We start from the raw sequence: 12,401 nt of genomic DNA on the forward strand, positions 1-12,401 counted from the left end.
TCCCACACAAACAGGAAGTAGCCACATGAGAGGCAGCGGAAGTGGTTTCACAGCTATCAGATATCAAAGGACGCCGACTTCTGCTCTGCGGTAGCTGGACTGTCCAGATGGTGACGTTTGAGGCGTCCTCGGCGTGGGTGAATAACGACCTACTGCTCAGCATGCGTTTGGCAGCGTTCATTATCACATGGGTTATGGGCAATACATGTAGGAGTTCTCAAATACTCCTGCATAGAAGACCCGCGATATATGGCGAGACTTTTTCCTGCAAGAATGTTTTTGGTATGTTGTAAGAAATGTGGTAAAATCTTAACATGTAGCGGTTAGTGTTACAACATGTGCATGGAAAATAAGGTTGGTTGGGGGAGGGGGGGGGGGGGGGGAGGTGTGATCAACCTATGTCTGCTCGTAAAATTGGTATAGATTCTCAGATTTTACATCGAGAAAAAAATGTTGCGCCAAAGCCTCAATCTGAATGTCCGGTTGTGAGGGTACAAAAGATTTTACGTGGAAAAATATGTCCAGTCATAGGGGTGATGTAAATACTGACATTTCAATGTGAGATTCGTTCCATTATCACAGATCTCATGAGGAGGAAATATTTCCAGTACTTTGATCTTTGTCAAATGTTAGCTGTTGGCGCTGCAATTTTAATATCCTGAGAGAGCTTGGTCTACTGATTTGAGATGGAAGTGCTGCTAATAGAAGTATCCACTTGACGTAGGAATTCCATAGAAAAAAACGCAATCGCGAAGAAAGGGGATCTTGACTGTCAAACAGTCACAAAAAAATGAAGCTTGCGTCCACTGCCACAGGAAGAGGACCTCTCTGTGCTCTCAGTATGCATCGTGTAATTTCAGTGTTCATCGACAGTCTCTGTACAACCAATGTGCTAAAACCAGGAGTTGTGCATTTACTTTTAGACTGCTAGCAGTCCCTCATTGGGTGGTGTCGTGAGCCTGGGTGCACCATAGATTCCGGTGGATGGTGTGTGGACGCCTCCTGGCTGCCTTGGAGCACTGCAGTGGACACCAGCATAAGGGCAGCCCAGCAGAGAGCGTGTGCGTATGTGTGAAGATGCGATCAAATTGTTTAAATATGCATTCAGAAGGGTGTGGGTAGTGACTGGAAAAACTGTCTGAATTTCGACATCGCAACTAATACATTGAAGAGACTATTATGAAAGACTTAGATGGAAAAAGAGGAGTGTCTATTAGTGGAAACAGAATAGAATGTATATGATTTCTTAATGACACGACGTAGAAAGTCAACGAACTGCAAATAAAATGACGCTTGTGTGTAATGTGGCATGAGAATTAATACAGTAAAAACAAACATTATGGTGATCGAAAAACGAAGGAGATTGGCATATATTAAGATAGAGAAAGTTGTTTTAAGCCAAGTAAGAGAGTTCATTAAGATCTTGGAAGTATGATTACTGAATGCTTGAGATGCCATTATGGATTGGAACTCGCATTAATATAGCGTAAGAGGCATTCTGTAGAAAAAGGAGATTATTATGTGGCCAACTAGATAAAGGTCTGAGGAAAAGGCTTGGCAAGTGTTTCGCCAGAAACGTGGCGCTCTAGGGAGCAGAAACATGGAAACTGAGACGAAATAATGAGAAAGAGGCTAGAAGAATCTGAGATGTGTATGTGGAGGAGAGTGGGGAGGATAAGCTGGGTGGAAAGAGCAAGTAACGAAAGAATGCTGGAATGGGTTGGTGGCAGAGGAAGACTGCTGCAGGTTATAGTAGAAAGCAAGAAGAGCTGGATGGGACATTCGACGAGACGGGAGTGCCTGCAAACTGACGCTTTGGCAGGTTCAGTTCGTGACAGGAGATTGAGAGGAAGGAGGAGATGCAAGATGTTAGACGTCATAAAGGGATATGGAAATTATGTGAACCAGAAGAGGATAGCAGAAGACAGGAGGGCACGGAGAATTGCTATGGGAAAAACTGCTTTTAGGTAGAACACTGGTCATGATGATTTAAGAACACGCTTATATCCATAATTCTTTATTGAAATTCGATGTTTTTGTATACCCAAAATGACTCTGGACGAGGTGCACTTGACTATACACCCGTTTGGTCCTGAATCCAGGAACGCAGAGCAGCGACGCTGGAGTAGACGCCAGGGTACCCCAGCAGACCACATCCCGCGCCCCAAGAGACGATGCCATACTGGGTGGATCCCGCCCCCAGCGGCCCGCCGCTGTCTCCTTGGCACGAGTCCTTGCCGCCTTCCTCTACACCCGCGCAGATCATGCGCTCCGTGACTGTGCCGCCGTAGGTTTTATTGCACGACGAGCGCTCCTGGATCTCGACGGTGACGTATTGAAGTGTGCTGGAGATTGACCCTGTGTCTGTAGTGCCCCAACCGGTGACATTCATGGAGGTGCCAGCTGCTGGTTCAGATGTTCCCAGATTGACCGTCTGCAAATTATAAGAATACCAATTGGAAACACCTTTGTTGGGAGAGAACATCATCGCTGGCAGAAAATAACCTTATTAAGTTATGGACGTTGATTTCGTTGTTGGAATTTATGTTATTTGGTAATCAAGAGTTCCTGATATAATACAGGCTCTAGCTTTAGGCAATCTCGCTAAATGGTTGATTTGGTCGTAATGCAAGACACAAATCTTCTTGTAGTTAACAAATCTTTTCACTTGAAGTTGTCTTAGACCAGCTATGTCTGCGGAATATATGCCACTCACCTTCATTTCTTCCGAAGAAAGAAAGACAAGTGCAGAAAAGAGTAGTGACAAGACATCAGATCAATTCTTTGGTGCAAGCTATGAAATTCGGTAGTTGTTAGCTCCAAAGTCAGTTAACTTTCTTGTATATTTAGTGCACGTTTCCTAAACTTGCACAGAAATAGGGACCTTCACATTCTCGAGGGCTGTTTGTTCTAACACTGTAATACATTTCTGTACACGAAAATTATGTGTGTGTGTGTGTGTGTGTGTGTGTGTGTGTGTGTGTGTGTGTGTGTGTGTGTGTGTGTGAACTACGAGGAGTCATTACAACCAAGTTTAGGAAACGTATGATTTGTTAGCGGGAGACTATTTACGTTTTGGCTGACACACCTGTGGCTTTCATAGTTGTAGGGATCCGTCCAGAAAAAAAGACACTTAAATATATCTCTGGAACTTCTGGTGCAGTTTCAGCCAAACTTGGTACAAACACTGGTGAGCCAAAGTTCTGTGACCGCTATCTACCACCAGACTGAGACCCTTCTTCGTTATTCGAACGCGACGCGTTTTGGAAAGTACACGGTTCAGTCACATTAATGTGACCACCACATATGTTCGACGTCAATCTGCAATAACGACTCACAGACAGCAGGTGGCCACACTACCAGTGGAGGGCACGTACACTGAGGTGACAAAAGTTATGGGACACCCCGTAACACTGTGACCGACCTACTTTGGCCCAGTGTAGCGCAGCTACGCGACCTCCATGTTGGTTCAAATGGCTCTGAGCACTATGGGACTCAACTGCTGAGGTCATCAGTCCCCTAGAACTTAGAACTAGTTAAACCTAACTAACCTAAGGACATCACAAACATCCATGCCCGAGGCAGGATTCGAACCTGCGACCGTAGCGGTCTTGCGGTTCCAGACTGCAGCGCCTTTAACCGCACGGCCACTTCGGCCGGCCCTCCATGTTGTTGTTGTGGTCTTCAGTCCTGAGACTGGTTTGATGCAGCTCTCCATGCTACTCTATCCTGTGCAAGCTTCTTCATCTCCCAGTACCTACTGCAACCTACATCCTTCTGAATCTGCTTAGTGTATTCATCTCTTGGTCTCCCCCTACGATTTTTACCCTCCACGATGCCCTCCAATACTAAATTGGTGATCCCTTGATGCCTCAGAACATGTCCTACCAACCGATCCCTTCTTCTGGTCAAGTTGTGCCACAAACTCCTCTTCTCCCCAATCCTATTCAGTACCTCCTCATTAGTTATGTGATCCACCCATCTAATCTTCAGCATTCTTCTGTAGCACCACATTTCGAAAGCTTCTATTCTCTGCTTGTCCAAACTATTTACCGTTCATGTTTCACTTCCATACATGGCTACACTCCATACAAATACTTCCAGAAATGACTTCCTGACACTTAAATCTATACTCGATGTTAACAAATTTCTCTTCTTCAGAAACGCTTTCCTTGCCATAGCCAGTCTACATTTTATATCCTCTCTACTTCGACCATCAGCGGTTATATTGCTCCCCAAATAGCAAAACTCCTTTACTACTTTAAGTGTCTCATTTCCTAATCTAATACCCTCAACATCACCGACTTAATTCGACTACATTCCATTATCCTCGTTTTGCTTTTGTTGATGTTCATCTTATATCCTCCCTTCAAGACACCATCCATTCCGTTCAACTGCTCTTCCAAGTCCTTTGCTGTCTCTGACAGAATTACAGTGTCATCGGCGAACCTCAAAGTTTTTATTTCTTCTCCATGGATTTTAACACCTACTCCGAATTTTTCTTTTGTTTCCTTTACTGCTTGCTCAATATACAGATTGAATAACATCGGGGAGAGGCTACAACCGTGTCTTACTCCCTTCCCAACCGCTGCTTCCCTTTCATGTCCCTCGACTCTTATAACTGTCATCTGGTTTCTGTACAAATTGTAAATAGCCTTTCGCTCCCTGTATTTTACCCCTGCCACCTTTAGAATTTGAAAGAGAGTATTCCAGTCAACATTGTCAAAAGCTTTCTCTAAGTCTACAAATGCCAGAAACGTAGGTTTGCCTTTCCTTAATCTTTCTTCTAAGGTAAGGCGTAAAGTCAAAAAATGGTTAAAATGGCTCTGAGCACTATGGGACTCAACTGCTGTGGTCATAAGTCCCCTAGAACTTAGAACTACTTAAACCTAACTAACCTAAGGACAGCACACAACACCCAGCCATCACGAGGCAGAGAAAATCCCTGACCCCGCCGGGAATCGAACCCGGGAACCCGGGCGTGAGAAGCGAGAACGCTACCGCACGACCACGAGATGCGGGCGCGTAAAGTCAGTATTGTCTCACGTGTTCCAGTATTTCTACGGAATCCAAACTGATCTTTCCCGAGGCCGGCTTCTACTAGTTTTTCCATTCGTCTGTAAAGAATTCGTGTTAGTATTTTGCAGCTGTGGCTTATTAAACTGATTGTCCAGTAATTTTCACATCTGTCAACACCTGCTTTCTTTGGGATTGGAATTATTATATTCTTCTTGAAGTCTGAGGGTATTTCACCTGTTTCATACATCTTGCTCACCAGATGGTAGAGTTTTGTCAGGACTGGCTCTCCCAAGGCTGTCAGTAGTTCCAATGGAATGTTGTCTACTCCGGGGGCCTTGTTTCGACTCAGGTCTTTCAGTGCTCTGTCAAACTCCTCACGCAGTATCGTATCTCCCATTTCATCTTCATCTACATCCTCTTCCATTTCCATAATATTGTCCTCAAGTACATCGCCCTTGTATAGACCCTCTATATACTCCTTCCACCTTTCTGCTTTCCCTTCATTGCTTAGAACTGGGTTTCCATCTGAGCTCTTGATGTTCATACAAGTGGTTCTCTTATCTCCAAAGGTCCCTTTAATTTTCCTGTAGGCAGTATCTGTCTTACCCCTAGTGAGAAAAGCCTCTACATCCTTACATTTGTCCTCTAGCCATCCCTGCTTAGTCATTTTGCACTTCTTGTCGATCTCATTTTTGAGACGTTTGTATTCCTTTTTGCCTGCTTCATTTACTGCATTTTTATATTTTCTCCTTTCATCAATTAAATTCAATATTTCTTCTGTTACCCAAGGATTTCTACTAGCCCTCGTCTTTTTACCTATTTGATCCTCTGCTGCCTTCACTACTTCATCCCTCAAAGCTACCCATTCCTCTTCTACTGTATTTCTTTCCCCCATTCCTGTCAATTGTTCCCTTATGCTCTCCCTGAAACTCTCTACAACCTCTGGTTCTTTCAGTTTATCCAGGTCCCATCTCCTTAAATTCCCACCTTTTTGCAGTTTCTTCAGTTTTAATCTACAGGTCATAACCAATAGATTGTGGTCAGAGTTCACATCTGCCCCTGGAAATGTCTTACAATTTAAAACCTGGTTCCTAAACCTCTGTCTTACCATTATATAATCTATCTGATACCTTTTAGTATCTCCAGGGTTCTTCCATGTATACAACCTTCTATCATGATTCTTAAACCAAGTGTTAGCTATGATTAAGTTGTGCTCTGTGCAAAATTCTACCAGACGGCTTCCTCTTTCATTTCTTAGCCCCAATCCATATTCACCTAGTACGTTTCCTTCTCTCTCTTTTCCTACACTCGAATTCCAGTCACCCATGACTATTAAATTTTCGTCTCCCTTCACTATCTGAATAATTTCTTTTATTTCATCATACATTTCTTCAATTTCTTCGTCATCTGCAGAGCTAGTTGGCATATAAACTTGTACTACTGTAGTAGGTGTGGGCTTCGTATCTATCTTGGCCACAATAATGCGTTCACTATGCTGTTTGTAGTAGCTTACCCGCATTCCTATTTTCCTATTCATTATTAAACCTACTCCTGCATTACCCCTATTTGACTTTGTGTTGATAACCCTGTAGTCACCTGACCAGAAGTCTTGTTCCTCCTGCCACCGAACTTCACTAATTCCCACTATATCTAACTTTAACCTATCCATTTCCCTTTTTAAATTTTCTAACCTACCTGCCCGATTAAGGGATCTGACATTCCACGCTCCGATCCGTAGAATGTCAGTTTTCTTTCTCCTGATAACGACATCCTCTTGAGTAGCCCCCGCCCGTAGATCCGAATGGGGGACTATTTTACCTCCGGAATATTTTACCCAAGAGGACGCCATCATCATTTAATCATACAGTAAAGCTGCATGCCCTCGGGAAAAATTACGGCCGTAGTTTCCCCTTGCTTTCAGCCGTTCACAGTACCAGCACAGCAAGGCCGTTTTGGTTATTGTTACAAGGCCAGATCAGTCAATCATCCAGACTGTTGCCCTTGCAACTCCATGTAGCATGGACTAAATAAGTCGTTGGAAGTCCCTGTAGAAATACTGTGCCATGTTGCCTCTATAGCCGTCCATGATTGCTTAAGTGTTGCTGGTGCAGGACAGATATATCCCATAAGAGTTCAATAGGGTTCACGTCGGGTCATCTCGTTGCCCATATCATTTTCTCGAACTGTCCAGAATGTTCTTCAAACCAATTGGTAACAATTGTGGCCTAGTGACATGGCGCAGCGTCAGCCATAAAAATTCCATCATTGTTTCGAATGTGAAGTCTATGAATGGCTGCAAAAGGTCTCCAAGTAGCCAAACACAATCATTTTATGCCATTTATTGGTTCAGTTAAACCAAACGATCCAGTCCATTCGACGAAAACCCCGTTCACATCATTAAGGAGCCATCACCAAAATGGTTCAAATGGCTCTAAGCACTATGGGACTTAACATCTCAGGTCATCAGTCCCCTAGACTTAGGACTACTTAAACCTAACTAACCTATGGACATCACACACATCCATGCCCGAGGCAGGATTCGAACCTGCGACTGGGAGCCACCACCAACTTGCGGAGTACCTTGTTGAAAGCTTCAGTCCTTGGCTTGGGGCCGTGTGCCACACATGAACGCTACCATTAGCTCTTACCAACTAAAATTTGCACTCATCGGACCAAGCCACGGTTTTCCAGTTGTCTAGGGTTTTGCCACGGATTTTTGCGATTCCCCCGACAGACGTTCGAGTCTTCCCTCGGGCATCGGTGTGTGTGTTGCGCTTAGCGTAAGTTAGTTTAAGTTAGATTAAGTAGTTTGTAGTCTTAGGGACCAATGACCTCAGCAGTTTGGTCCCTTAAGACTGTACCACAAATTTCCAAATTTCCAATGGTGCTACATAAAACTGGTGTCGAGGCAACTACCGTGCACCATGGGCCATAAATGACGGGGATGAACGACTACTATGGTGATGTGTATGGACGAATAAACGCGCAACTGCTGAGGGCATTATGGAGTGAAACGTCAGAAAGAAAACACCCTGCAACAATCATCAGAGTGTTGTGTTCTGCAGAGAGATGGTCTCGCTATTCCGCAAGATACAATAGATCAACAGAAGTATGCATCTATCCTTGTTGACCATGCCCACCCTATCTTCTAGTTATTTTTCCTTGGTACAATGGCACCTTCCAACAGGGCAATGCAATGTATCACATTAGATGGCTAAAAGTGTATGCTCCTGGTTCGAGGAGCACCAGGATGGGGTTATCGTACTTCTCTATCCATAGAAATCCCCAGTTGTAAACCCAATTAGGAATCTGTGCTACCACCTCTATCGGTCTTTTCACCCCACAGATCCTCAACCGAGAACCGGCACTGGAATCGGCACATCTCCACATCCCTGTCGGTACTGTCCACAATCTCACTGACTTTCTTCCTGCACATCTCACTGTGACACAGGCTGCAAAAGACGTTTATTTAGGCTTTTGACTGATAGTCGCATTTATGTGACTGGACAGTTTATTTTAACTAACACAGATGTATGCGGAATTAATTGAGTGATGATACTGTTTGCAAAAGGAAAATCTACTGATGTCAGTGACTTTCACACACAGTACAATGTTGCGGCCCCGAACTTGAGAGGGATCATATCGCATGCTCTGAGCACATACAGAGTGTGGTTAAACAAAGGCGAAACCACGGGAAGCGACAAGGTTCGGGATGTCCATGCCTCTTCAAAGAACGTGAAGGACAGAAGTTTTGCCGCTCTATAAAGCGGGAAAGTCGGCGATCTGTGACAGATATGACAACAGACTACAATGCTTGTGCACCAACAATCGTTTCGCTGCACACTGTTCATCACATATTGTTGAACATGGGGCACCACACCAGGCGACCATCAGAATCCACGAATTGACCCATCATTACAATCAATTCCAACTGCAGTGCACATGAGTCCATCGAGATTGGAATCAAATTAAACGAGTACTGTGATTGACATTCATGTCCATACTACATCGTCCAGGAGAACAGTTCGAAATTTGTACCATGTCAGTATTCGAACAACATTTGTTCTACCCCAAAGTATCGTCATCGAATATGGCGGCGATGACATCATCCAAGATGGCGGCAGTGACGTCATTCAAGATGGAGGCTTTTGGCGGGAAACAGCCACGCCCCCCTCCCCTCCATTCACGCAGAACAATGGCAGTAAGTTCAAATTCCAACAGGATAATGCATCACACCTCATCCTATGAACTGGCACCAAGTTTGAATTTTGACTGTAAATAAAGGTCAATTCGCGTATCTCTACTAAGCTAAGAAAATGGGGCAAAAGAAAGGACACTTGGACTAACCTAAGTCACCTGACCCCCACCTCCTCCTAAGGATTCGTGGGTAAAGGACGCAACCAATTCTGGACATAAGTCTTTATTTTGCATGCACCAGTCTTTATTTAAACAATTTCATGCAGCACAGCCATCCAGTGTGTTCACCATTATGTCCAGACTCCAACTGACCTAGTACACAGTACCACCACCAAATGGCACTCTCATCTGTGACGTAATCCAAGATGGTGATGGGAAATGGCTGGAAACAGTGATTTCATGATAAGGTCTGGACTCAAACTGACCTAGTTTACAGTGCCACCACCAGAGGGCACTGTAGTCCAAGATGGTGGCCATGATGTCAGATGATGATGCAAGTACCATTATCCAAGATGGCGGCAATCAGTGTGTTCACCATGAGGCCTAGTACATATTGTCACCACCATAGAGCGCTACTGTGACGTCAGCTGATGATGCGAGTACCATTACACAAGATGGCAGCAAACAGTGTATTCACCACGTGGTCTGGTACACAGTACTGGCACCAGAGGGCGCTGTCGTCCATGACGTCACCCAAGATGTTGGCAAGCATTGTGTTTGCCACGTAGTCTAGGACACAGCAAGAGTATGCTCCCATTACATAATTCAAGATCGTCACTCACAGTACACGAAACAAGTGTCACCCCTCGCCTCACCTGTAGTCAAGCGCTGAGAGAGATGCTGCAAAACCTTCTCTCTCATGCGTTTCTAACGGGGTATGCACCACGTGTATAGCCCGCGAGTGCACGAATGTTGACGTCATGGCATCTAGCCCACACGCTCATACTGACCCACAGATCGTATTCTAGAAATATGCTAACGATTGTAATGGAACACATGTGGCACATGTGGCACATAGTACTTAATTGCAATCCAGTTTTAATTATATTCGATAACTGAATGTCTCACTTGGAGATTCAATGATCAAATGAGAAGTTCGAGGTTTTCCCACTAGGAACGCAGTCATCATTCATTCATGACGTAGCACCCTCCATCCCTAGAATGCTGCACTCTTATTGGCTACTGCATCAGTGACGTGATTCGACGTCATAGAAGCTATATAAGCCAAAGCACAATCAAACTCGCCCTCAGTCTGTTTCTGTAGTTCTACGAGTTTGTCACAGGTAAATCGTTGTAATTTCACCATCATCAAGAAGTGTACCAGCAGCACCAGCAGTGACAGCAGCTGCAGCTGCTGCAAAAGCCGTCGAGGAGATTAAGATCAATTACCTGGTAAGTACTTTTTCAGTGTTCAAATATCCGTTTGAGTCACAGTCCACTGACTACTTCGCCCTTTAACAGATTCTATGTCTGTGTTATGTGTTTTCTGTGTTTATCAAATATCTGTTTTGGGCGCAGTACATAGACTGATACACCCTTTAACGCATTGTGTATTATATCTGTTTTGGACCACAGTCTACACAGACGGCAGCGTCCTTTAACGGATTGTGTGTGTCATATCTGTTTTGTACCGCAATCTACCCAGACTGCTGCGCCCTTTAACGGATTGTGTGTTTTATATCTTTTTCGACCACAGTCCACAGACTGCTGCGCCCTTTAAGATTTTGTGTGTGTGTGTGTGCATGCTGCAGAGAATTTTTTTTTTCCGTACTGGATATTATACTCAGTCTTTTCCGTCTTTCTAGAATTCATGCCTCGCATTTTAGCTGAGCTAGCCCATCAGCTAGAGGTCGAGAGGGCTGGAGCACAGCACGAATGTAAGTACATTTGTAAAACGTAGTTCTTAGATGAAATAATTTTGTGTAATATATATTGGTTTTCCAAGTGCCTAGATTGAGCTGTCTGAGACATACTCTTTTCTTTTCTTTCTATATGATTCAATGCATAGGTAGGGAGCTACTGAGAGTGTCATGCAAGCAGAGCAAGGCGGGGGTGAAATCCCTGTTTGGGTTCACGAGATGGCGGCCGCTGCGGATGAAGAAGAAGAGCTCATGGCCCTTAAAGATGAGGTAGCAGATATACCTGAGTGGGTGGGAGACCTCACTGAATGTGCTGATGAGTTGCTCAAGTCATGGAGCCAGAGTGGAGAAGGTGAATATTTTTTGAACCTCATCATTACAGCAAATAATTACTCTTATTTAGTCTTATTATTTATTGTTTCAAATCTAGATCATTAAACTTAATTTCTTCTTATTTATGTTACAGGCACATCACATGAATAAATGATAATTAATTGAAACCCTCAGCTGCCGACAGGTGTTGTTGATATACCTTGATAGGGACAGCTGAAAATGTGTGCCCCGACTGCGACTCGAACCCACGATCTCCTGCTTACATGGCAGACGCTCTATCCATCTGAGCCACTGAGTACACAGATGAATAACGCGACTGCAGGGACTTATACCTTGCACGCTTCCCGTGAGACTCACATTCCCAACTGTCCACAATCTACATGTGTAATGTTCCTAATAGATATTTGCCCATCCACTCATTACTCGCGCACACCAAGGTGACGATTCCCGTAAGAGTTCGGGCAACCTGTGGGCATTCACACAGACAAAGGTCAATGGCTGGGTAGCCTTTTAACTATATATGAAGATAGTAACTCTTCTCAAAAGAACAGATACCATTGAGGACTGTGCAGCTTCTGTAGAATAAGTGATAATTAATTGAAACCCTCAGCTGCCGACAGGTGTTGTTGATACACCTTGATGGGGACATCTAAAATGTGAGATCCCGGGTTCGAGTCCTAGTTGGGTCACACATTTTCAGCTGTCCCCATCAAGGTATATCAACAACACCTGTCGGCAGCTGAGTGTTTCAATTAATTATCACTTATTCTAGAGAAGCTGCATGGTCATCAGTGGTATCTGTTCTTTCGAGAACAATTACTATCTTCATATATAGTTAAATGGCTGCCTGGTCATTGACCTTGGTCGATGCAAATGTGCACGGGTTGCCCGAACTCTTATGGGAATCATCACCTTAGTGTGCGTGAGTAATGAGTGGATGGGCAAATATCGATCAGGAACATTACATATGTAGATTGTGGATAGTTGGGAATG

General features: G+C 44.1%; 1 protein-coding gene across 1 annotated transcript in view; it reads right to left on the reverse strand.

The window, feature by feature from the left end:
• Positions 1-2,074: 2,074 nt before the first annotated feature.
• The window catches only part of LOC126252570 (trypsin delta-like), a 40,740-nt gene continuing 30,413 nt past the window's right edge, over positions 2,075-12,401 (reverse strand). Inside the window, exon 2 of the mRNA XM_049953471.1 lies at positions 2,075-2,434. Coding sequence (XP_049809428.1) covers positions 2,075-2,434 — 360 coding nt within the window. The remainder of the gene's footprint in view (positions 2,435-12,401) is intronic.

The sequence above is a fragment of the Schistocerca nitens genome, chromosome 4, assembly GCF_023898315.1.
Source record: "Schistocerca nitens isolate TAMUIC-IGC-003100 chromosome 4, iqSchNite1.1, whole genome shotgun sequence".
In the NCBI taxonomy this organism is placed as follows: Eukaryota; Metazoa; Arthropoda; class Insecta; order Orthoptera; family Acrididae; genus Schistocerca; species Schistocerca nitens.